We start from the raw sequence: 26518 nt of genomic DNA on the forward strand, positions 1-26518 counted from the left end.
TACTGTCTTTTGTGTGATAACAGTGCTCTAGACCCACCTGTGCATTTTCCAGGAATTCTGAGAAGAGAGCCTTATACCCCTTAGATACCTGGTATAAGGCCGTTGTCAGAGGTGTCTTTTGTGACTATGGAGTTGCTTATCGTTGTTGGTCAGAGGTGGATGAGTCATAGAGTTTGCAAACCCACCATCTTAGCTAACATTCTATTTACTACACAAGTGTGAATTATTAATAATTAGCAAAACTATATGAGTCATAAAAATTGTTAGACTAGCACAAATACCTTGAAAAGTCAGGAAAAAAAATATATAGTTCTGGTAACTGAAGAGAAGAATCCAGATGTTGGTGACTTTTCAAATGGTGAAAACAACCTTTTATGCAAAGTAGTTGAGTTTCTCTTACTAGAATGTCTATGGATATTCAAAATTTCCTGTCTACTTCTGTAACCCAGTTGGAACGCCTGGCGAGAGTGATAAAATCATGTTTCTATCTGGTAACTAAAGGAGGAAGTGGTAATTGGACTAATTGCTAATGTTCTGTTTTCTTTTGCCGTCTGGGATATTGTTTAATCTTTTAGATGTTCGTGCTGCAAGAGACCAGATTAATATCGGAGGACTTGGGTATCCCCCACTACCTCTGCATGAAGCTCCCCCGAGACCCCCGTCAGGCTACAGTCAGCCTGCATCCGTCTGCTCTTCTTCCACCTCCTTCAATGGACCATTTGGAGGCGGGGTTGTGTCACCACAGCCTCACAGCAGCTATTACAGTGGTATGACAGGGCCCCAGCATCCTTTCTACAATAGGGTAAGCAAGTGCTAGGAATCTTAAATTTTAAGAATGTCTTCCAGGGAAGTATTAGCAAGTTTCTGCTAATTGAGTCTGTTATTTTTTGAAACTGTACTTTAGCTTTAAAGACAAAAGGTGTTAAGTTTGAATGTAATGTGATTTTTTTTTTTAATTAGAAGAATTTTGAGTTTTAACAGGTTCTAGATCTCAATCAAGTCTGACTATTAGAGATACTTTTTGCTTTTATTTATTATCTTGATGAGAAAGTGAGCTCTAGGGGGCCAGCAGTGACTATCCTGTGCTTCAGAGGGATCTGTTTTTCTATGTGTTTATAAACAAATATTCCACTTGTTATATCTTGTATAATTATATTGGCATTTAAAACGATAATTTTTATAGTAGTTCAGTAAACCTGCATTTAACATGTGTTATCGCTTCTAGATGTAAGATGATAGTGGGAAGTACTGCTTGTAGGACTCGGGTGCTGGTGCCGAGTAACAGCACTGTAGCCCATTTCCAGAGTTTTATTTCAGGTTATCGTCAGTCATGTTCAGTTATTTGCTTAGTATAAGTATGATAATTTTCTACTTCAAAAGATGAGAGCACAATTAATTATCAGCAGGTTTCAGACCCTAACAAGTTTAGTAGGTCCACACTGTCCTCGTTTTAATGGTCTTAAACACTGGTATTCCCTATAGGAAAACGGAGTATCAACCCCAGTGTTCTGCTCTCTGGAACTGGACTCTAAGATCCCTTGCAGTTTCTTTATTTTTGTTGTCTCCTTCTTTCGTCTAATTTGAGAAAACATAGGGGCTAGTGTTCACAGAAGCCAACCTGATGCCTAAATAAATTTCATATAAGCTAGGAAGATAGAGAAATTTGAATAAATGTGGCAAAGAAGGAAATGTAGAATTTAAATTTTCCAGTTTTTGAGAAATGTTGGCCATATAAGTAATTAGGTATACCATTTATAGAGGTCCTGTGAATGTTATTCCATTCTTTTACTCACATGAGGAGGAAAAGGTGGAACAAAAGCATTTTATGTGTATTTCATCCTTATAAACTTTAACTGAGTGGTAGGCAGTGTGAAATGCAGGTTTTTATCTCCCAGTCTTAAAATCTGCTGTAATTTTACATAAGATGGCTCAATTGATAATTAGGTGACAGTTGAAGTTTTGAGACCAAGAAGTTTTTTTTTTTAAGTTACATACCATCTAGGTGGAGACCTGTGTTCACTAATTTCATATGAATAACGATGATGTGATGCTTTAATATTGTTTATTATTTTTAAAACATTAAAAAATTTCTCATGTTTTTAGATCTAGTTATTTTTTTCTCTGGTTATTTGAGGTGTTTAGTCTGAAAGTTAAAAGCAGAACAACTTTCTTAAAATGGCAGGAGTGAAGAAGGTAAGGGAAGATGTTACATCAGTGTAAATGAAGTTTAATATGTTTTAATCTTTATTTTTAGCTTATATAAGCTGATAGCTCCTGTCTAGATGAAGCTGGGTACAAATAAATGCTGTAGTTATAGATCTCATCTAAACAATGGATTTCCCATTTAAAATATATCCTTGCTTATTCAGGAGATAGAATAAACTCCAGGGTGTAGAATATAAAGTAAACTCTAGGAACTTAGAGTAACAATATTCCTGGAATCCATGCTTAGGAGGTTCTCATATAATTCAGATATTTTTTGGTCTTACTTTAGGCAGATCTTTTTTTGGCAAAGAATAGTTTTCTATTGAGATTCTATTCTGCTCTTTTTTAAAAATGAGATTGTGAGTTAATATTTGTAAATCACTTAGAACCCGATACATAGTAAACCCATAAAAATGTTAAATGTAAAGAGAAACTGGTATAAGTTGTAAGTACAAAAATTTAGTTGCTTTTTAAAAACCTTGTATTAAATCAACAATATAAAAATTTTAAAAATTTGTCTTAAGTTTGGGTTTGATATCTTATAGAATATGAGTGAGGCATTTTTTCTTTTGTTTTGTCACTTGCATTAAAAACTTAGAGTTGTATTTTATTGGTTAGTTTCATTTGATACATCTCATTATGCTTTGATTTCGGTAATTGTTTTGTTACATGTTTTCTCCATAGCCATTCTTTGCCCCTTACCTTTACACGCCAAGGTACTACCCTGGCGGCTCCCAACATCTCATCTCACGTCCATCAGTAAAAACGAATTTGCCCAGAGATCAGAGCAATGGCCTAGTAAGTATAAAAAAGGGTAATTAAAGTATTACTCTAATAAGAAACATAGTCAGCATTAGAAGTTTGCTTATTTCCTTTCTGTAGTAAAAGCACAACTTATTTTATAAATAGTTTTAAGAAACATAAGCTATTACTAACACAGAATGTATTTTGTTTTCATTTCTGGTATATATCTATAGAAGGAAAATGCCTGGCAGCCTCAGGGAATGAATGATGAGTTCCAGAGTTGCTGGCCTATAATGTTTGTTATCCAACTTTTAAAACTAAACCTTCACATCTGCTAATTTCTAATTTCTTTTTAATGGACATACATATATGGTATCTGTATCTATCTTATGCTAGCCCTATGGTATAGAAATTAGAGGACACATTGAAAGAACCTTTTGATTGAATAGCAGAAGTTAAATAGGGTAAGGGAATTATTCAAATGTACTATTAACTAATCCAAAACAAAATACATTTGTGCCTGAAATTTTAGGTGTTCCTGATGATAAACTTAGTTTAACAATTAAAAAAAAGAAATTCCCTGTTAACATATTTTTTAAAATCAGAGGCAAAAGCTATAGAAGTTACACTGTTAACTTAAATTTAAAAATACTATCATTGACGGAAAAAACTCTAACCACATCTAGGCTTCAGTGTTATGTATTATTTTAACATCATGTTCATTCATCTTCCTTGTTTGGCTCACCCCTTCACCTTTTACCCACACTCTCGTTTTGTGTTGTTAGGAGGTTATCAAGGAGGATGCTGCTGAGGGGCTTTCTTCACCCACAGGCTCCTCGAGGGTAATGGAGTAGTCTTGTGGTGTGGAACGCGAGCGTCTCCCGCTTCTGCAGCAGTAACGACTGTCTTAATCGTGGTGACAGCAGTTCACTAACTCTGCATCTGCAGTGTGACGGGCAGCTGGTATAGAGTAGCTGAATACTAATAATTATAGTTTGCAGATTAATTAAAAAGCTAATGTTTAACTTTACCCTTCATTTCCTCCCGCTTTTCCCCTTTTTCAATGATGGGATGGGGTTTTTTGTCATCCAGTAAGGAAGGGGTTTTTCCAGCAGCCATCAGGAGCGTTCAGTTGGTGGTATTTGTTTCTTAACGTTGGGCTTTATTTTCACATTTGCCTCTTTTTCTTAAGCCTGCAGTTGGTACCACACATGTAGAATAGTTTTGAAAATATCCCCAATCAACCTTGAGACTACAAAAAGACGTTATGAGCTAGATGGTGTAGACCAAGAGTGGATCCTTAGTGACTCATGCTTAATCTAGGTGCCCACACTTAGTGTAAATACAGTACTAATGCAGTGCTGCTTCTCTTTATCTCTATACAGTGCAGGGGTTAGGGCACCTAACAGACTAAAATAGAGACTGTGACTTATAGTCAGCCCTCCTGTGTAAGTAGTTCCTCCTTATTCGTGGCTCTGCACCGCATTCAACCAACCGCAGCTCACGTAGTACTGTTGTATTTACCATTGAAAACATCTGCGTATAAGTGGACCCACACAGTTCAAACCTGTGTTGTTCAAGGGTCAACTGTATTTATTAAAATAAAATTTCCAGATAAACAGAGCTAGTACAGCATGTAAAGGGAATTACTTAAAACTTTTTTTCCCCCAACACTTTAGGATGGGTGTCTTTAAAAAAATCAAGTTTTGTAGAAAGTCACTTTGTATATTTATTATTCAAGGCTTTGTACTTAATAAGAAATACATTTAATGTGATGAGCCTTAAAATCTTCATTCATTCCATCAGTGTGGAATTTAAGAACCCAGTTTGTGTTTTAAGTTCTGTCGATTTACTTGCAGAATGTTATGCCCATGTAACCATGATCAGTTTAATCTAAAGAAATGTAGCATAGCAGTTAGAATTACTTTGGTGAAATATTGCATCTTGAATTTATGCATAATTTTTAACTTAAAACATGCATTTCAATGGGCAATAGTTTTTTTAACTTTAATTTTCTTTGAGTTAATATTAGTGAGATAGAAAGAGAACCATTTTGGTGTTTTCATTATGGGGCTGATGATTCTTTTTAAGTCATTAACATTTTAGCTGAAGTGTTTGAGAGACTTCAATTATCCACGAATGGTAGCCACAATAAGCCGCAGTAATTCTGTTTGGGTGTTGGGGGAATATTTCATCCGTGGATCATTGCCAGTATATGCAAGAATGACTGTTAGTTTAGTGAGAGAGCCTTTCATACGTAGATTCATGCATGCAGTGCAATTCTCTGAGCTAAAATTCTTCAGCAAACTTTTGATGAAAGTTAGATCCTGTGAAGAATTTGATGGTCTTAATGACAGGCATGCTGAAATAGTAGCTATTCCCATGCTTAAGGACAAACACTTGTGAGTAAAAGGTGTCTGTAATTTCAGGGACCAGTGAAGGAACATTAGGCAAATTTTAAAATGAGTTTTTGGGGAAGGGGAAATAATGCAGTTCTTAAGAAGTGTTTACAAGCCCAGTAACAAAAAGTAAAAATGCTCTGAGTGTATTAGTGCCTTTGTTTAGTAAAATAACCCTACCGTTTGCTGTTCTTTTAATATTAAAAGGTAGTTTTGTAATCTGCTTAGTGAATAATAGTTGCTTCCCAAGCCTTCTTTGCTTTTAAGAAATTAACAATGACAATAGCATGTAGAATTTATTTTGTAGTAGACTAGTTCAAGTAGACAGTGAAAAGCCTGTTAAAAACAGTGGTGGAAATGTGGAGAAGTATCGGTACATGGGGACATTGTGTGGGATCTTTATAGCTGAACCAGCACAGAAGTAGTTAATAGAAACATTTTTTAGCCCTTCATGGCTCCTGTGGGCTTTCCAGTCCTGTAGTAGAAAATTGTAGGATTTCTGAGATAAGAAGACTGCAGGTTGAGTTCATCTCTGCTTGTTCAGCTGTCCCCTGTATGCAACACTGGATGACAAGGGCTGTTTATAGATAAGTCAGGAGCTATGCAAACATTTTTGGACAAATTGTCTTGTCGATATGGACACAGAATAATGAATTAAAAGAAAGCCACCAAAAAAGCAGATCATAGAGAGTTAATCAGCTCTCTGTGGTCTTTTCAATATAGATGGTCCCATCTTTTTTTACCTCAAGGAATTTCTCATAAACCTTTATAAAGCAGATCCTTATGAAAATAATTGGGTTTTCTCACATTAAGGAACTCTGTAATGATTGTGACTTGTGAAGGCCAGCCACGGCCTTATCAGGTAAATTATAGAGATGTCCAAGTGTTTCACTAAGGTGAAGATGTAAAATATAAGCCTCTGTGCTGGCGTTTTTTCCACTATGATTTTATAATAGAGAAAATATATGCCGAATCTTGTAAAGCTGAAAAAAATATGTTAACATTGGGCCCAAGATGTGATCCCCAGGATATTAGCGCTAGAAAGGACTAGTGTTTTTCAAACTTTCAAAGCAGAGGAGTCTTTTTTAAAAGTGGAATCTTAATTAGAATTCTGGTTTATAAAACCAGTTAAAAAAAGAACTCCAGCCCCCACCTTGGACTTGCCTTCCCTCTGGGGGATCCTCAGAGAATGCTAGTACCCATGGTCTAGTCCAGTGGCATGGTGCCACTTACCTGAGGCTCACAGGAGGGGAGTGCCAGGTGCAGAACTGGAATCTGCATGGCCGTTACCTGGAAGCATTCCTCACCACTGTGCTGCCCCCTTTGCCCCTGTTAATACTAAACATGACTTGGTCACGTACTTGGTCATTCAAGTTAACTAGGTCCTGGTGATTAGCTCTTTGTCTTGGAGAAATTACTTAACCTCTCTGATACTCAACTTTCTCATCTGGAAAAAGCAGACCTACGTCATAGGTCTGATTTAAGGATTACTCAGCCTTAGCATACTTTCAATCTTTAATAATTATCATTACTGCTACCCCGAAGGCCAAATTCCTTTGGAACTTAGAGCTTTAAAGACTCAGAAACTGAAACTGCTTTGTGTTATATAACCTCTTCTCAGTGGTAGGAGTAATGTACAAACACTCCGGTCAGTTTAGATTAACTCGGCCTTTTATCTGTTGATTCTTCTCTGGCCCAAAAGGTGGTTTGATTTCCTAGAATCGGCTTGTTTTCCTAGAATTTAGAAGGATTTCCAGGTTATCTGAATGCTCTAAATACTTTACAGTTTTGAAAGCTTCCCAGGAGAAGTTTACTTGGCGCCTTTACCTTCTCTCAGCCCAGGTCGCACTAGAAAGTAGTGGCATTCAGGTCATTCTGTGACCATGAAGGGAGGACCCTGTCTCCAGCCAGGTCTCCTCTGTGGCATTTTGTTGTGGTCTTTCAAAGAGGTGCTCTTATGAGTGTTGTATTCAGTCTGTTTTTATTTAAGGTATGCTGCTCATGGTGGTAACTGTGTTTCCTTGAAAGGGATTTTTTTTCGAAGGAAGGAGTGATAGAGCATTTCTTTACTCTTTCCTTGAATTATTTAGCATCGAGTCCTTCAGATGCCTGTGTGATCATCCACTGGTTCACTTACAGTGGGATGTAGCAGTGCACAAAACTGATGGAAATCCTGCCTTCATGGAGCTGATGTGTTTGAGGGCTGCCAGGCGGAAATGATCAATACTACCAAGTCATTCTTTCTTGACCTTCTGTGCCACAGGGTTTACTCAGTACCTCTAGATGCTTCATTTAGATCAGCTACCTCACTGAAAAGGCAGGAAAATTCACAATGTTGAATTGTAAAGAACTTCAGAGTTGTAGAGGCAGTGTTAATAACAGTATCCTCCTTCCAGTGTGCTGTTTAGAGATTGCTGAAATTTACTGAATTAATAAAAGTCTTAAAAATGAAGGTCTTGGTTTTCATGAAACTGGATCCAGTTGGTGGAGTGACCAAGTGAAAAGTGAAAAAAAGATGGGACTCAACTGTAGGTCATTTTTATTTCCACCACTGGTTTAGAACTCATAACCCATTTTCAAACAAACATATGTCCAAATCAAGCTGTCTCTCACCGCTCAGGAGCAGACTTGGATGAGAAAGCAAAAGACGCCTTGGGTAAGGCAGGACACGATTCAGGCTTCGTTTAGGTGCAGGCTTAGGGCGGGTGCTCCCTGCTAGCAGTCAGTACCTTCTCTCGGGAGGTTCACTCACACTTGCTACAGCATTTTAGGAGTGCATTTTTATTGATCTGTTTCAATTTGGAGAAATATAAACATATTTTTTCTTTAATAATGTAGTGAAAAATTATATTCACTTCCAACTTCAAAGTCTTTGTGCCAGACTTCAGCTCAAGAAAGCTTTTTTCCCCTAAACAATAAACTATGACTAAATTGATTGAGGTATTACCGAAGAAATAGGATACTGCAGTAATGATATCATTGAAATCCTGGAGTACAGTTAAAAGTTAAAAAATAACAAAATCATGTCTTGAACTTGTGTTTTTTAAAAGATTGCCCTTTACATGTGGTGTTAAACCTTATCTGTCAACTTTGACCTAATTATTATTTCTCATGTAGTTTGAAGAGAGAGTTACATTTTCCCACTTGGTAACAATAGCTTTCTTTTGTGTTTTGGTTATCTTGTAGTAAGCTGTAATTTCATTAGCACTCCTTTTTGATATTTTTTCCAGTCTGCACAGATATACATAGTAACTTTCTAAAAAACCTACTTATAACAAGGCTGATATGTAAACTGGAAAAGAAGGTTCCCATGAGGTACTCCAGATAATGATGTGTTAAAAGAAAAACCCTGTAAATTAACTTTCACTCAGTATTGTCAGTTATCGATACATTATTTTAACTATTTTAAGAATATTTACCACCAACCTGATTTGTACAGAAGAATAATTAGTAGCAGCAGCGTGTCTGCTTTGAATTAGTTTTAAAGAACTACATCAGTAAAATAGTTACCCATAGTGTGCATTTACGATTTCTTGAGCTGAAAGGCCTTTGTTTTCAAATGGTATTTTAGTGCATCTATACGTGCCGCAAGCTCAGTGAAACAGAACCCAAATTTGAAAAGTATATTTCTGAACATTAACTGTAGTGTGCCTAGATAACATTTTATCTTACGAAGTGGTCATGTGAATTCCAAGTATTTAAACCTTATTATTAAATTGGTCTGCAATTAATAGTTGCAGTTTTTTATCAGAATATTTAAAAATTAATTTTAAACTTGTATGTAGTAGGAATACTTTGACTTTTCATAGCCAATTTTATTTAGCTGGTTTTCTTGTTGAATGTATGGCCCATGATTTATTCTTTTAAGAGAAAGAATATAAAATTTGAGAGTACAGTTTTAAAATTAGCAAGCACATGTTAATGAAATTAAACTGTGTGTGTGTGTGAGTGTTCTTTGTGTTGCTGTAGAGGTGGTGTGTTCAGAGTCATGGGTGAATAAGAGGCTTGACAAAAGTGCTGCCTGTTTTTATCATGTATATGTATTTGATGTTTTACTTTAAGCTCGTGTTCTTCATTCTGTTTTATTCCTTCCTTAAAGCCGTGTGACTCTGGGTTTAACAAACAGAGACAGGTACAGAAACTTTCAGTGAACTCTTACTCACTTTCCTTATTTTAGACTATTAGAAGCAATCATTGGCAACCTCATGCTGGGCTGTTTATAAATCTGTGCTTATTTTGGTGCCTTGGGTTTATTTTAATAGCTGCTTTCAGCCTTTGCATGGCTCTCATTTCTGGCTAATCATTTCTGAGCTTGTTTAATAAATTTACCAAAGATGATAACATTTCACATTGTAGTTTTAATCTACTTACAATATAAAATCATATAGTTAGATCAAAGTAATTTAAATCTGTCCTGTTAGCTTTACTTTGACCTGGAGGAATTCTGATTTGTGTGTATTTTGGAGTTTATATTTAACAGTTTAAACAAACTAACATCTTCTGCATTCAGTTTTCTATATTAGAAAAAAATTTTTAAATAAATTGTGATATATACTGAAATGATCTTTTCTTGACTCGTAACAGGTAAATTTCAAGTGAGAATGCATGATAAACTTTAAAGTATTACCATTCTTTGTATTGCCAAAGTAATGTAATTAGTTTCCTATTAAGAATTTATGTATTGAATTATTGAATATGCTTTTTCCTAATCACTTTTGTACTCTTTCTCCTTTTTATGAGACTTCCATCTAAAGATCATTATTTTGGCTACTAAGATTTATTTGGTTTCAAAATAATTTTACTATATATGATTATTTTAGAAAAGTCCTGGCAAGTAATCACTATTTCTCTTATTCAAAGAAGCATATTGTAATGTATTTTAATTTAGTGATGATTTACCCCTTATCTTGATAAAACCCAACTCACAAATAATCAGTAGTCAGACTATAGCTCTGATGGAGTTACAGGGATATCCATTGTGTGTGTCTTTTCTTATAAAGCTTCTCAAAGTCATTCAGAGATAATATATTTTTTCTACATAATCTCCAGTGAGGGACAAAATATGTTTTCAAGTGATAAAATGTAAAAGTTTTGAAGGAGCATGAAAGTAAAATAATGTGGAGTTTTTTGTTTTAAAGGAAAAGAGTAGTATCTTTATTAATGTGTCTCTATTGCTGCACTCTCAGGTTCCTTTAAGATACTCTAACATTTTACATGCCCCCCGCCCCCAGGCAGACAGAGTTAATCTGTTCCATGTCTGTTGTACTTGTCTTTTTTCAGCACAATGAGAAATAGAATTTTTTGTGATTAAAAATTTTTTTTACTTTTAAGTAATTTTAGACTTCAAAGGTACAAAAATAGTATTCCTTTAATGTTAACATCTTTCCTAATTGTAGTATATTTCTCAAGAGCAGAAGTGAAAATTTGTACAATACTCCTAATACAGACTTTATTTGAATCTTACCAGTTTTTCCACTAATGTCATTTTTCTAGTCCGGGATCCAATCCAGTTGTGTTATTTCTTAGAGTTCCCTAATCTGACAATTCCTCAGTCTTTCCCTGTCTCTTATGACCTTAAAACTTTTGAAGAATACTGATCAGATATTTTGTAGACTGTCCTTCTGCTTGGGTTTGTTTGCTATTTCCTAATGTTTAGAAGGAGATTATACATCCTTGGCAAGAGACCCACAGAAGTGACGTCATGTCCTTCTCAGCACATCATATCCGAGCGTCTGTGAGGGCCTCAATCTTCCCACTGGTTGTGCTAACCTCAGTCACATGGTTAAGGTGGCATCTGCCAGATTTCAACACTGTGAAGTTTTATTTTTCCCTGTGTAATGAATAAGTATTTAGGAGATACTCTGCAACTCTGCAAATATCCTGTTTCTCCTTATACTTTTGCCTGTTAATTTTAATGTCCACCAATGCATCTTGTATACAGGCACTATTGTGTTTTCCTGATGGTAATTTTCTGCTCCCTCCTTCTACATTTATTAATTGGAATTCTATAAGTAAAAGCTGTCTCTTCTTCCTCATTTATTTACTTATTCAACTTTTAATTTATATCAGTATCGATTCATGGATATTTTATTCTGTGAATTGTAATCTAGTATGACCATTATTTATTTTGGTGATCAGACTGTTCATTTGTGCTTTTTCTAATCAAGGCCATGTAAACAAGTGTAAATGTACCCAGAAAGAAGAGATGGATTGAGGAATAAAAACATTTGAAAGGCAGTATTAAAGATCACTTAAAAGATAAATACTGTTCAGCGGAAAAAAGGAATGAAGTACTCATCCATGCTATAATGTGGAGGAACCTTGAAAACATGCTAAGTGAAAGAAGCTGGTTAGAAAAGGTCACATATTGTGTGGTTCCACTTATATGAAATGTCCAAAATAGGCAAATCCATAGAGACAGAAAGTAGATTAGGTTGCTAGGGACTGGAACTGGGTGTTGGAAGGGATATGAAAATGTCCTGAAGTTGATTGTGGTGATGGTTTCACGACTATGTGACTATGATAAAAAATCATTGAATTGTACATTTTAAATGGGAGAATTGTGTGTGAATTATATCTCAAACCTGTTTAAAAAGAAAAAAAAACGAATATGGTTATTAAAAATTCATAGAAAGCATTTTAAATTTCCATATTCGATAGTGGATAATTAACACTTTGAATATTGGCTGTACTCATCCAGGCAGAAAATAGAACTTTGTATAGAAATATGAAAACTAAGTTATGGAAATACTAGTGTTTTGCTGTTAGTACAGACCATATAATATATGGCATAGTTTAAATTTATATTTAATTAAAAACAAACTGTAAATAAATGTGTTTGGTGCAGTATATTCCAAGTCATTAATTTACAAATTTTTATGGGACTGTCTTACACTTGTAAACTTGCTAAGACTCCCTCTCATAAAACTACTGCCTCACTGTCCTTTCAGTATGGTCTCGTCCCCTAGCTATATTTATATTTATATGTAATATAGCTATATTTTGTTTATATATTGCGTGTATATTTATCAATTCATAACAGAGTATTATGTTATGCTTTCATGTTACAAGTAATATCTAACAAGTAGCTAACAGTCAGTTTTGGCTGTCGTAGTCTACTTTTGTCCTGAGAATGATAAAAGAGGCAGTAGAAAATGTAAATTTACACATCCTTGAAGATAAGGTAAATCGTATTTATCATTTTAAGACTAGATTGACTGGTAAACAAGACAGACCATTTGGGACATTATCCTCTATACTAGTTGGTTTGTCTTCTTTTTATTTTGGTTATAGTTTCTGTAAACTCTTTAAAAATAGTTGCAGCAAAGAAAATAGGAATTTGCAAGATGTGATAAGTTAGGGTTCCCATCCAAATCTGCCACTAGCTAGCTAGCTATTCTGTGACTTTGAAGCCAAAACTTACCTCTCTGGACCCCAGTGTCCACATCTGTGATTGAGGAGATTCATATATAATTGGCCACAGGCAAATGCTTCCTTAGTATGTCACTGTACTCAGAAAATGGTTTTCTAATACTAGATTTATGATTGCAACTTCTCTTTTAAATGAGACCTAATTTTAATGGATTGTATTTACTTCCACATGAGTTAAGAAGTAATACTGTTATTTTATATTTACATGATTATTGATAGATTCTTAAGGGGAAGTTTTAGATCCCTTGGATATAAAATATGATCAGCTGTTGTAGACTATTTAGGTGGTCTGTAAAGACATCTAAAGCTGTTTAGTATAGGCAGTTTTAAAATTATTTCATAGATTTACCTTCTGTATTTTTGTAATATAAGCATCAGAAATCCACCCCCCCCCCATTACTTTTCTTTTTTAACCTCCTGTCCTTCTGTTATTAAGGGCTATACCCTTCTCTTTTGAGGTTTGAAGTTAGGCTCTCTTGAAGTTGGCCTGGCTTGGCTCATGGAATGTTCTGTCTTCTTAGAAAACTGGTTTTGATCAGGCTGTATCTGCTAGAATAAAAGATACTCCTTAAGGTATAACAGTAGCTAAATCTGTTCCCTGACGGCATTTCCCCATACTGTGCACATTTGCTGTTCTTACTTCACGTTGAACATGTATCGTTAATCAGAGTACTAATAGTGTAACTTCATGAGTTTCTCTGTCACATGACTGCGTATATCTGACATTAAATGCTATTCATACATGTATTTTCCCACGACTCATCTAGGGATCAGGCCCAGCCGCAGGAACAATGTCACTGAATTCAATGAATGTGGATGCGGTTTGTGAGAAACTGAAGCAAATAGAAGGGCTGGACCAGAGCATGCTGCCTCAGTATTGTGCGACCATCAAGAAGGTGACCAGCACGTTTACCTGCTGACTCTAGGCAGGGCTGAGGGTGCGAGAGGCGGGCTCTGTGCATGGCAAGCACTCTGTGTTTAGCTTCTCAAAGAGGAGTTCTCTGTTGAAACCGGAAAGCTCTAGGTGGAAACAGGCTTCTTACTATTTGTATCCTAACATTGCCCCTTTATCCTTTAGTTTAGAAATGGATACAAGAAAATAAAGTGCTGTATTATAATGTTACTTTAAAATGGTCTAATGTGAAGGGGGAGTTAGTTCCCCAGTCATCCATTGAAGCAAGTGTGGTTTATTTGGAGAAGGGGCTGGCGCTTTCGCTGCTGGGGCCTGGGTTCCATCCCTGGTCAGGGAACTAACATCCCATAAGCCGTGAGGCACGGCCTACCCCCGCAGAGAAAAAGATCTGATTTAAGTAAAAAATGCTTTGATGAGAAATACAAAGCTCTAAAGGATTTCACATTAAGATTAACCATAACTTGTATTTCCAGTATGCAACATAGAACATTTGAAAGCCTTTTCTTTTATGTTACATTTTCTTTGTCATATTTATTTGTGATTTAATAATTTATTGAAGTAAACACACACACTTGCTTCATTTTCCTCAGATTCCCACTTTGATGTCTTAGAGGACCTCTGATTATGTCCCATTTGATCATTTGATAATAGTTTGGGTTTGCAAGGCTAACATATTTGAGGAAGTTTATTTCTTCCTAGATCTTTTCTTGCAATTCCAGTAATTACCACAAACGTTGGATTTTGAGGAAGGCTTCCCATATACAAGGCTGACTGAGCCCCAGGTTTTTTTTGTTTTTGTTTTAGACTTTTTTTTGATGTGGACCATTTTTCAAGTCTTTATTGAATTTGTTACAATATTGCTTCTGTTTTATGGTTAGGTTTTTGGCCATGAGGCATGTGGGATCTTAGCTCCCTGACAAGGAATTGAATGAACCTGCACCCCCTGCATTGGGAGGTGAAGTCTTAACCACTGGACTGCCAGGGAAGTCCCGAGTCTCAATTTTCATAGATATTTCCACTGAATTATACTTCTTCTATCAGAGATACAGTGAAGTAGAGCCTTAACAACAAGCCTCTAGTGTTGACACACTTTAATGAGTGGCATCTAAAAGCTTTCAAAGAATTATGAACATATGTACCATTTCACTAATCTTCACCTGTGTTTGGTCAGAAAGGCTCAGATAATGTGTTTTCTCACAGATCTAGTTAGTGTTAATCCTTGTTTGTGGAAGTGTCCAGTGCTGCCTTTCCAAGGTACAAGCCTGACTCTTCCTCTAGGCAGCCTGATTAGGGTCAGGAAAGAGTGTCTGCACACGAATCCTTTGTGGGGGTTTTGTTTCCCTCGGGGCCATGGTTTTCTCCCCTGTCCTCAGCTCTTTGCCACCAGACCTTGGCTGTTTGAAGCCCCTCATAGCAACTGCTTTCTTACGTGCCGCCAGGCTCCTGGCATTTCTACAGCAGGACCTCTGCCATAGGCTTGCTCCGTGTATTGTTTTCTTCAGAATTAACCTGGAAACTGAGCACTCTGTCAGTTTTAAACACAGGAATTCCATAATTTTACCACAGTTAATAAAGTCAGGCTTTGTATTTTGTAAAATAAGTAAGCTACCTGTTATTAGTAAAGAAAATTTCATCCCTTCTTACTTGGAAGGGACCAGAATCACAGAGACCCAGAAGTGATAAGATCATTTTCTGTGGATTTAGTAGATGGGGAAATCTGTGGGTGGACATTCCTGGTGGCTGAAGTTATCTAGTATAGTGGATAAACAAGTTTGTCAGTGCTTTCTTCATTTAGGACTTCATCAGCGACCAACATGCTGTCAGACGTATTTGTCCCCTCCCAGCAGCTTGCCTTCGTGTTCGTATTTTATAAGATTAGAGGAAAAAAGCAAACAGTTTTGTTCTTACTCATGGCAGGGCAGGTAGTTTTGGAAATAGTCAAGGATTGGTCCCTGAAGAATGATTTATTAATATTTTACTTGAGCACCTAAGACACTTGGAAAAGTATGGAGTGGCTTGTGTTGTTCATATTCTGCTTGTTTATTAATAATTATTACGTGGGATGATAACCTTCCTTAGGTCAGTATTTTCTAGTCCCTAATATAAATGTACTTTTTAATCACTAGAAATTCAGAATTTCTTACATTTTGTTTATCTTTATACTTGTATTTGTTTTCATTCAGGCGAACATAAACGGCCGTGTGTTAGCGCAGTGTAACATTGACGAACTGAAGAAGGAAATGAGTATGAATTTTGGGGACTGGCATCTTTTTAGAAGCACAGTAAGATATTTTTAATATTTGTAGAATTATTTACAACATTTTATAAAACGAGTGCCAGTAAGTACTGGTCTTAACTGATTTTTAGCTATATTTTTAAACATGTAAAAATTACATTTTACATTTATGTGTACAGCTCTTGTATATCCTGTTATGTAGAATATACACAGCAGCACTTAGCAACATTCGCCTTTTGGACGTTTCACTTGGAAATTTGGGAGAGAGGCCACCTGCCAATTATCCGTGCTTTCACTGACCGAGACGCTCTCCTTGACCTCATTCAGTCAGGCTTCCCGAATCCTCTGGGCCTTGACCTTGGTATCTGTCCTTGTTGGGCCTGCATTGCCCAGTTGTAGCAAGAATCCTGTGAAGTCAGTTCAGAAAGAACATCACCCTCCATGTCTGATCACCCTCCATGTCTGATTGCCCTCAATACTTGATCAGATTCCTCGTTACGCACCCCTGCCCCCCACCCCCAGGTGATGTCCTAGACCCCAGCCCTGCCTCCAGCAGGAATCCTGTCAAGTCAGTTCGGCCAGAATACCACCCCCCCCATCCTGATGTTTCCTCCTAGCAGCTTTCCATCCTCTGACCTCCACCTCGTTCCTGGGCTGTAAATGCCCACGTGGCCACGCCGCTGTTGGAATTGAGCCCAGTTCTATCCTGAGGTCCGTTTCCCCATTGCAGTAGTTCCTGGTTAAAATCTGCTTTTACTGTTCTAGCTACTGTCCAGTTCTGGTTCTCTTTGACACGCTCCAGTTGCATTTTGTTTTGTTCTTAAATTTCAAATGTGACATAATGGTCACATTAGAGTGTAATATATACGTGAGGATTGTCATTTCAGTCACCCTTCAGTGTCTGCAGGGCTGGTTCCAGGACCCCATGAATACCAGAATCTTTGGGTGCCTAAGTCCCCTATGTAAAATAGCATATGGTATTTGCATATGAGCTACGCACATCCTCTCGGGTACTTCAGATCATCTCTAGATTACTTATAATACCTCATACAATGTAAATGCTATGTAAATAGCTGCCAGCGTGTGGCAAATTCAAGTGTTGATTTTTGGATCTTTCTGGAATTTCTTTTCCAAATATTTTCAATCTGTGATTGGTTGAATCTGCAGATGCAAAACCACTGGATTCCAAGGGCCGACTGTAATTCTTTTAGTACAGATGATCCTTGAACAACTCGGAGGTTAATCCGTTGATAACTTGGAGTCAGCCCTCCGTATCTAAGGTTCCTCTGCATCTGCAGGTTCAACCAACCCCAGACCGTGCAGTAAATATTTCCGTCTCCACTATAGAAAAACATCTGCGTGTGAGCAGACCTGCGCAGTTCACACCTGTGTTGTTCAGCGGTCAGTTGTATTAATTAAAATGAAAGATAAGCTGATATAGGACAAAGTTATTTGAAATTCACTTATAGGAAGTATGCTTCCTCATTTCCATTATAGTAACTGTTTAATTTTACAATAATTTCTAAAGCTTCTGAAATGTGATTTATCAGTGTGGATATGGAGGACTTTTTTTTCCCTGTTAAGATACTAGAAATGAGAAATGCAGAAAACCAGGTGGTTCCTGAAGACCCACGTTTACTGAGTGAAAACAGCAGCTCAGTTCCTCACGGCGAGTCTGCCCGCCGCTCCTCACACAACGAGCTGCCTCACACTGAGCTCTCCAGTCAGACCCCCTACACCCTGAACTTCAGCTTCGAAGAGCTGAATACGCTCGGCCTGGATGAAGGGGCTCCACGTCACAGTAACCTGAGTTGGCAGGTACTTATCAAATGCCATTTTTCATACCCCTGAAGAAGAGGATGGTATTTAATTTGCCGAGATTATGTTGGTGCGTTTATATAGTCATTCAGAAAATCTTTAATGAGTCCCTAAGTGAACAGGGTGGAGGGAGGAGTGCCTGTTCTCCAGGAGCTGTGTTGTCTGGAGAGGACAGTGAGTAAAACAAAGAGAAAATAACATTATTTCAGAGATGGATGAGAATTGCTAAAACAGTAAAATAGAGTCATGGCTTCGAGGGTAAACAGGCACTGGGCTACTTAGGTGGTTAGCTGAGTTCATCTTTCACTTGCAGTTTTCGTGGTAAAGTCAGTAATCATTGGCTAAAATACATCTTTGTTGGAAAACTTGCCCATGTTAACCCTTTGAGGACCGTAACCTGGTTTTTCAGTACATTTGCACACCGTTCATGGATACGCGTTTTATTATCTGATGTCAGATACGGGTGAGTTCCTTCCTTAGATGTTCTTAGAAGAAGGAGGACAGGTGAGGATCGGAAATAAAAACAAAAGTGAGAGAACATGAAAAGGAGTAAAGGGAGCACAAGAAGAAAAATAAACTAGGAGAAACCAGAGCAGGGCACAGAACAGAGAGAAGACCAGCAAGGGAGGGAAACAGTGAGTAGCTTCAAAGACCTCTACTGAAAGGGAGCCGTGTTTAGAGAAAGCAGCACCTGTTAGGGCTACCATTTTTAAGAGTGTCGTGTTTGGTTTAGTAGTAAAAATATTTTTTTGTTGTTATCTTTTTCTACATACTATCAATTTTATTTAAGTTGGGAAGCAGTTTTATTATTGTGGATTAACTAAGATAAAAGTTTTCCTTATTTTACAGTAAGTTAAGTCTACACTTGACCCTTTTATCTCTCTGTTTCAACAACAGTAATTCCTTACTTTTCCTTGGAATTTCTTTTAACATTTCTTAAGAAATCCTCATCCTCTGCTTTTCCATGCTTGGTATTTACCACCATGACCTGGAAACTCTCACAGCCTTCCTATCAATGCAGCAATTCTTAAACTTTTTTTAAGTCTCAGGATCCTCTTACACTCTTAAAAATTATTGAAGACTCCCAAAGAACCTTTGTTTATAAAAGTTTTACCTGTCAGTATTTACTATATTAGAAATAAAAACTGAGAGACTTAAAAATCAACCAATTATATGTTAACATAAATAACATTTTTATGAAAAATGACCATTTTCCAAAACGAAACGTATTTACTGAAAATGATATTGTGTTACAAACCTCTTTAATGCCTGGCTTAATAGAAGACAGCTAGATTCCCACATCTGCTTCTGCATTAAATCTCCTGGGAGATCACATGTGACGGAACCTCTGGAGCCTCCACTGTACACTGCTGTGCGAATGAGAGTGGAAAGGCACAGGTCACCTTCCTGTTCCTAGGGTGCACGTACCGCATTGGGGAGTGAGCGCAGTGCTGTGCAAGGGAGATTCTGCCTTACTTCTGCTTTGTTTCAGCCTTTGCTCTTGTTCTTTCTGAAACTTCCTTGATTTTCTCTCTTCCATGTCCTTCCTCTTTTTCCTAATCTTTTCTTTTTATTCCTCATGTTATTAACCTTTCCTGGGATCTAAAGCAATTTTCATCCTAAAACTTCTCATTGGAAATCAAAACTTTTAAAAATGTTTTATTTCCCTGTTTACTTGGACCTGACTGTTGACCTCATGGCTTCCAGTTTTGTTCATCTGGATCCTGTATTTATCTTTCTGTCTTTTCTGTTGCACTCTCTACTTTTCCTATTAAAATCTTTCTTTTTTTTTGAGTACATTTTCTTTCTCTGAAGTTGGAATTTGACAGAAACTTCACGGTATGCAAGTTGAGACAGTTTCTTTTTAACATACATTAAAGACGAGTATATTGTTTTTGAGATATATCTTAATTCTCATCTTTTTCTTTTCTGAAAGGAATTTTTATATTTTATCAATGAAGGTGACTTTTGCCATAAATAAATTTAAAAGTTTGAAATTATAAAAACAAGTCCTAAGGTTATTTGTTAATACAACCCTAAATTATAGTTTTAAATATGAATGATAAACTAATTGTATTAAAATTTGTATAAAGCTTTCTAATAACAGTAAATTATTCATAAATCCACAGCTTTTGTTAAGCTGTGTTATGTAGAATTCTTCTAAAAGAATTTGGTATTTTAAGGACTTTAAAAATTCTTATTGTCCATATATGTATATAACTCCTAAGCTAATGTTTATTATGCCTTTTTTTGGGTTCATTTGAATTCTTAAATTATTATTTTTTTGTCTTCACAGTCACAAACTCGCAGAACCCCAAGTCTTTCGAGTCTCACTTCCCAGGATTCCAGTATTGAAATTTCAAAGCTGACAGATAAGGTGCAGGCTGAGTATAGAGACGCCTATAGAGAGTATATTGCTCAGATGTCTCAGCTAGAGGGGGGCACGGGGTCCACAGCAATGAGTGGCAGGTCTTCCCCACATAGCACGTGTTACATGGGTCAGAGTTCATCCGGGGGCTCCATTCACTCTCACCTAGAGCCAGAGAAAGGCAAGGATAGTGAGCCAAAGCAGGACGAGGCCAGGAAGTCGTTTCTGATGAAGAGGGGAGATGTGCTCGATTACTCCTCATCAGGAGTTTCCACTAACGATGCCTCCCCCCTGGACCCGATCACCGAGGAAGATGAAAAGTCTGATCAGTCAGGCAGTAAGCTTCTCCCGGGCAAGAGGTCCTCAGAAAGGTCAGGTCTCTTCCAGACGGATTTGAAGCTGAAGGGAGGTGGACTGCGCTATCAGAAGCTGCCAAGTGATGAAGATGAGTCTGGGACGGAGGAATCAGATAACACCCCACTGCTCAAAGATGGCAAAGACAGGAAGGCTGAAGGCAGAGCAGAGAGAGCGTTGAAGTCTCCAGAACACAGCGCGGAGCCCATTAGAACCTTCATCAAGGCAAAAGAGTACTTATCAGACGCCCTCCTTGACAAAAAGGACTCTTCTGATTCCGGAGTGAGATCCAGTGAGAGCTCTCCCAACCACTCCCTTCACAATGAAGCCGCTGATGACTCCCAGCTCGAAAAGGCCAATCTCATCGAGCTCGAAGATGACAGCCACAGTGGGAAGCGGGGAGTACCACATAGCCTGAGTGGCCTGCAAGATCCTCTTGTGGCTCGGATGTCCATTTGTTCAGAAGACAAGAAAAGCCCTTCTGAGTGCAGCTTGATAGCCAGCAGCCCTGAGGAAAACTGGCCGGCATGCCACAAAGCCTACAACCTGAATCGCACCCCCAGCACCGTGACTCTGAACAACAACAGCGCTCCGGCTAACAGAGCCAACCAGAATCCTGATGAGATGGAGGGCGTGAGGGAGACGCCCCAGGTCATCCTGAGGTCTGGCTCCAGTTCCCACTCGACGGCTGTTCAGAATGAAAATCTAAAAAGCATGACGCATAAGCGAAGCCAGCGTTCAAGCTACACGAGGCTCTCGAAAGATTCTTCAGAGCTCCACGCCGTAGCCCCTCCCGATAGTACAGGCTTTGGAGAAGAAAGAGAAAGCATTCTTTAAGAAAAACAAGCAGAAGTAGAATATTGTTACTGCACCCCTGTGACAGGACTGACAGTTTTATGGTGACTCCGTCCGCGCACGTCATCTTTGTACCTTGCACTCACAAGTAACTAATGGAGGAGAAGGTCTTTGGCAAAAGAGACATGCACTGTACAACAGAGGGAAGTGTAAGAAAGCCTGCTTCATCTGTCAGCCCCAATTGTCTTTGTAATTAGAAGCTTAAAACCCCAATGTTGTTATTACACCTTCCATTGGCATATGTCTGCAAGAGAAGATCTGAGGATAAAGATCGGTCAGAAATAGTTAATTAAATATAAAGGGCTTAATTCGCCAACAAAAATCAAAAGCTAGAGACCCCTTTCATAGAATATTTGTTAATTAAAGATTTGAGGGAAGACACATTAAATGAACCAGAAGCACATTTTGCTCTTAAGGGGAAAAAGGTAAGAATTTACAGGTCATGGAATGGCCGAGAGACTAAAGGTTAATGCTTTGTAAGTTGGGAACCCATGTTCTATATAATAGACAAAGTGCTTATCAAAGCATTTTAAAATTTTAAGTAGAAAATATAAACAGGGCTTTAAAAATAAGAAGGTGAGTCAACAGTGCCCAAGCAGAGCCCCGGGAACTGGGCCATTCTGAGCTGCTAGGAGAGTGGCCCGTGGGGGGCGGGGAGGCGGGGAGGCGATCACCTCCCCACGACCTGGACGCTCTTCTCTCCAGATCCCAGGCCTGGCTTCAGGCTCCATCCACCTGCCCGAGAAGCCACCGTGCTCTACTCTGTAACTCCTGTCAATTGTGTGCTCAGTTTTCCTTAGTGAGCCGAGCAGTGAGAGGGAAAGCAGTGAATTCTTTCTCTGGGAGAGTCAGGCAGACGTGGATGGTAACAGGCACTAAAGTGTCTGGAGTGGGAGGGTGAGGGAATCATTACATCAGCAGCGTAGTGACAGTTGACAGGTGACAGGGAGATATTTCATTAGGGAAAAACGAGATCACTGCCTTCTGTACCAGGGCAGAGTTGATCTGCTTGGTCTCTTCCTAAATCAGCATGTTAATTCTGGGAGAGTATCGTAAGAAATACTTGGAGAAAAAGCTTGAAAAACATGTAACAAAGCAAGGCTAAAAGGAAGATAAATCTGGTGTGACTTTTCCTTCACTCTTAGCAGAGTTAAGAGAATGGTCACATTTAAGTATTGTGTGGATTAGAGGTGCACCCTGTCATCGTGCATCCACATTTCTTTGGTCATTTTAAATAGCTTATTTATGTAGAATAATTTTGGCAGTATATCTTCAGTCACAGATAAGATTGTAGATGGTGAGATTGTAGATGAGCAGTTACCTAAATTTAGTGTTACATTTTTGCCGTTTTTCACTTACTGTCTTTTTATTAATATGCTGAATAGTTTATTTACTTGATCAGTCTTTGCATTAAAGAGTTGCTCTTTTGGGTTTCACTGCCCCGATGTTTGAGTGTAATCTGACATTTTCATAAAGTACTTATTTTGCATGACCTTAACAAATGTTTTAACTAATTGAAAAAGAAGGCAGGATGTTGTTGACATTGTATGTTGAAATGTTAACGTTTTTAGTATTTATAGTGTTTATTAGTTTGCAGTATTGTGTAATTAGTAATTATTTCAGGGGCAATATTTTGCTCCTTTTCAGGTGAGTAGATGCAGCTTAATATCATTGTAGTGTATGCTTTACTCTGTTTGTGAAGTTAGTGCCAGAGTGTTAAGTGTACAAATAGATTTAGAAAACAATAAAAAAAGTTGCATGCTATTCTGAGTCATGAATTTTTATTCACTATAGTGATGATGATTGACATTTTGGTTAAAAATAAAAAAAGTGTGTGTGTGTGTTTTGTCAAAGGTGTGTAAAAGTTCGTTAAAGACGTTCAGGTTCATGTAGCAGTCATGCAGCTGGCAGGAGTGTTCTGAGCTGCTCTCACTAGTCTTTTTGAGAGAGTGTGGCTCTTAGGTCCAGTGCCTGAATGGTGCTTTTGTGAAGCCTTAGTGTCCACAGCACAGCTCTGTACCGTGCATTTCTGTAATAACAAGCAATAGGTTTTCCAGATCTTGGGAGGGTATCAATTTAATTGTTGTATGAACATTCTGGAAAAGTTTGCTTTTTCTTAGTGTTTTAGAAATTGACAAACCAGATGGGTTATTGAGTCACACCATCAGCTCTGAATCTGCGTGTCTGTGTGTATGTATCTGTATCTATTTATAATCTGTAGCTCAGCCTCTCTCACATATGCAAAACTCTGCTTTAAGCTGGGTGAAAAATGATAAAAAAGAAAGTCAGTGCTCTAAATTTGCTAGTCCTTTAGGTTCTGCCTCAGTTGGAGTCTTGCCATGTTTTATAAACCATTTTACCTTCACTTTAAGCCACAGATAGTTCTGTCCATGCAGCTAATGTTAAGGCAGATTCATTCACCGTGGACGCATGGAGTGGTACCTGTGAGGACAGCCTTCCTGCAGGAGAGACTCGAAAAGAAGCTCTTGTTCTCTCTCAATTGATACAACTTTCATGATGCTGAGTGTTTAAGGATCAGCTCTCAAATTTGAGGAAATTTAAAATTCAAAACCAACATTTTCAGTATTAACAGGAAAACTTGTTTTTGTGTTATATTTATGTGAGTTTTACATAGTATCAGAATAATTTTAATTGTGTAGCCAAATTCAGAAACTTATTTGCTAAAATTATTAATCTTAAGAACTCTTGCATGTTATAGTTCTGAGTGCAGTATATTTGTAATCATGATTTTTTTCCTTACAAACACTAACCATTAGAAAATATTTTCGAATGAGATTAAATCCTTTATCCTTCTGACTAAAATACTAACTTTAAGAGGTTTTAAGACTACATAGTTTTTGGCTATACCAGGAATTCTCAGCCTATTTAGAAGTACCCTAGAGTTTAAAAATCCCTGAATTCCTGGTTAACTCTTGAGTAAATCCACATAACTACCAGGAAAAGAGAACTGAAGGCTACCATTCCCTCTACTTTGTGAACGGGTGATGTTGAGGGAATTAGGAGGTAAAAAGGGAAGGAGCAATCAGATTAACTTCATTGACAAACACTTGAGACTGAATATCTAGGCTCCTTCACCGCCCACCCTTCTAGAATTGTGCTGACACTTGGCGGAAGGGAAGAAGCAGCAGCGGAGGCTTCTTTGCTTGGGGGCGGGGTGGGGGCTGACCAGCCTGGGTGGGCTGTCTGAAATGATTGCATTTTAAATTTCCAGGTTATGGTGCCCCTTACCCTTCCCGACCTCAGAATCCTGAGCATAGGCCCTAATCATGCAGATGAATTGAAAATTAGAAACTGATCTGTGACCCGGAGCCTGTGCTCGGATGGTCTTTTCATGGCCCAGCACTTCGGAAAGGTTGAGAATCCTTGGTTGAGACTTATTAACTAGAAAGAGAATTTAAAATCTTACATATTTTAAACCCTTTCATGCCTAGGAAGAAAATGCTGCCCTTGAGATAGATAGATCTTCAGAGGGATCCAGTGTAAGCTAAGGTATGTAAACCATTAGTTTTCAAAGTAACTAGTTTTAAGCCACCATTGAAACAGTTCTCACCAATTAGAGAATTTACATTCTCACCACTTTAAGAAGTAGGGCTAAGTAAGAAATATGTAAATCAGTTGCTAGAAGTCAACCACTGTCACATACATGGTCAAAGCTTTTTAAGTAAAATTACTAGTAAAGCATGGTCTTGGTTAAGACCAAGCCTGCTGTGCCCAGGTCTGTGGGTGAGAGGTTTCCTAAAAGGGCTTCCCAGCACTTGGAGAAGAAAACTCTTTGAGTAGGCCTGGCTGGCTCTGTGGTGAATTATAGTGAGGCAGTAAGAAAATAAAGACTTTATAAGAATAAAAGGATCAGTCAAAAAGGAAGAGCGATGATTTCCAGACTATTAGTAGGATGACTTCTTAAAAGTCAATAAAAATGCCAGTGATTTGACCTAACTGGAGTGAGGACCAACCAAAATTGGCCAAAAACGTGAATTACAGTAATATTGTACAAGGAAGGCAGTGTGACTGTTTTAATATTCTGACAGTGTCTGTACAGGATGGTTAGCCATCATTTGTCTACCGAGAATATGCTTCTTAGGTCCTTAATTTCCTGAGGTTAATGACCTTCTTGTAGTTGTTATTTATACCAGTGATGTATATTGCGAGCCCTTTTTAGTTTTGCCAGGATTTAACAAAGCATGAAACAATCTATCAAACAATTACTAGAACCTGAATAAATAAGATTTTACTTTAAGAAAGAGGATACAACTACATGCTCTGTATTATGCAAATTAAGGAGTTGTTTGAAATAGTACAGGTTGTCTTGAGTACCCACTGTCATTTTCTAATGTTAACGTATATTTAATACTTATTTACCTCATTTTCTTTCAAGGCAAGAAGGGCTCTAGGTCTTAATACCCTGCCCATAGACCATTCCTCCTGACAATTCGGTTACCTTCTCACAGTTGTTGGCTTCCTCACCAAACACAAGGGGGTAAAGAAGATCTACCTGCCACTCAGTAATGCTGCTGTCCAGTCGAGTGAAGAAGAGAGATTTGTTCACCTCTGCCAATTTTCTTTGTTCCAAGTAGTTGTAAGATTTGAATTCGTTCTAATGAAGTGTTCCTTTTATAAAATTTCAGATAAAAGCCCAAATGTATAGCAAAATGCATGTAAGTAAACTCTATGTAACCTGACATTTCATATCTTATAGTGTCTTCTTGTTCAAATGTCTAATAAAAAATTAGATTGTTACTTTCAAAATTACCATAGTTCCTGACACTTGCACATTTTAGCTGTGTTTCTGAGCATTTATAGACTTGTATATTGTTATACTCAATGCAAATTAAACTCTTTATTTTTAAAGAATTTTTTTGCTTTTTGAGTTCTTTGTGTTTTTTTCCCTCTTTTACCTGAGTTCTTTTCTCTCTTTTTGTCTTAAGGTTTTTTTTTGGTTTTCACTTATTCATCCATTTTACCGTAAAACATTACTTAGAGCATTAGAATGGGAAAGAACCTCAAGAAAGGTTTTAGGCCAAATCCTGGATTTCAGATAGCGAGTGGACATTCAGTCAATACTTGATGAGTGAGTGAATAAGGCGTACCTAAACTAGGAGAGTCCGCCCCCAAATCCTAGAAGTATTGCATTTGAATGCCTTCACACTGTGTGTGTGCTGTCGTTCCTGCAGGCC

The 26518-nt window shown here is 37.7% G+C and overlaps 1 protein-coding gene across 4 annotated transcripts in view; it reads left to right on the forward strand.

Annotated features, from left to right (window-relative positions):
* Positions 1-24766, forward strand: part of KIDINS220 (kinase D interacting substrate 220) — a 102253-nt gene extending 77487 nt beyond the window's left edge. For 2 of the 4 annotated variants that reach the window (XM_057740599.1, XM_057740600.1), the window contains exons 24-29: positions 576-802; positions 2890-3003; positions 13547-13675; positions 15876-15974; positions 17513-17746; positions 20043-24766. In XM_057740599.1, the coding sequence (XP_057596582.1) occupies positions 576-802; positions 2890-3003; positions 13547-13675; positions 15876-15974; positions 17513-17746; positions 20043-21305 (2066 nt within the window). In that variant the 3' untranslated portion in view covers positions 21306-24766. Of the gene's footprint in view, positions 1-575; positions 803-2889; positions 3004-3734; positions 3792-9447; positions 9481-13546; positions 13676-15875; positions 15975-17512; positions 17747-20042 lie in introns of all 4 variants that reach the window. The other 2 variants (XM_057740596.1, XM_057740598.1) reach the window with 2 other exon arrangements.
* Positions 24767-26518: the final 1752 nt, after the last annotated feature.

Source organism: Hippopotamus amphibius, chromosome 7 (genome assembly GCF_030028045.1).
Source record: "Hippopotamus amphibius kiboko isolate mHipAmp2 chromosome 7, mHipAmp2.hap2, whole genome shotgun sequence".
NCBI classification, from domain to species: Eukaryota; Metazoa; Chordata; class Mammalia; order Artiodactyla; family Hippopotamidae; genus Hippopotamus; species Hippopotamus amphibius.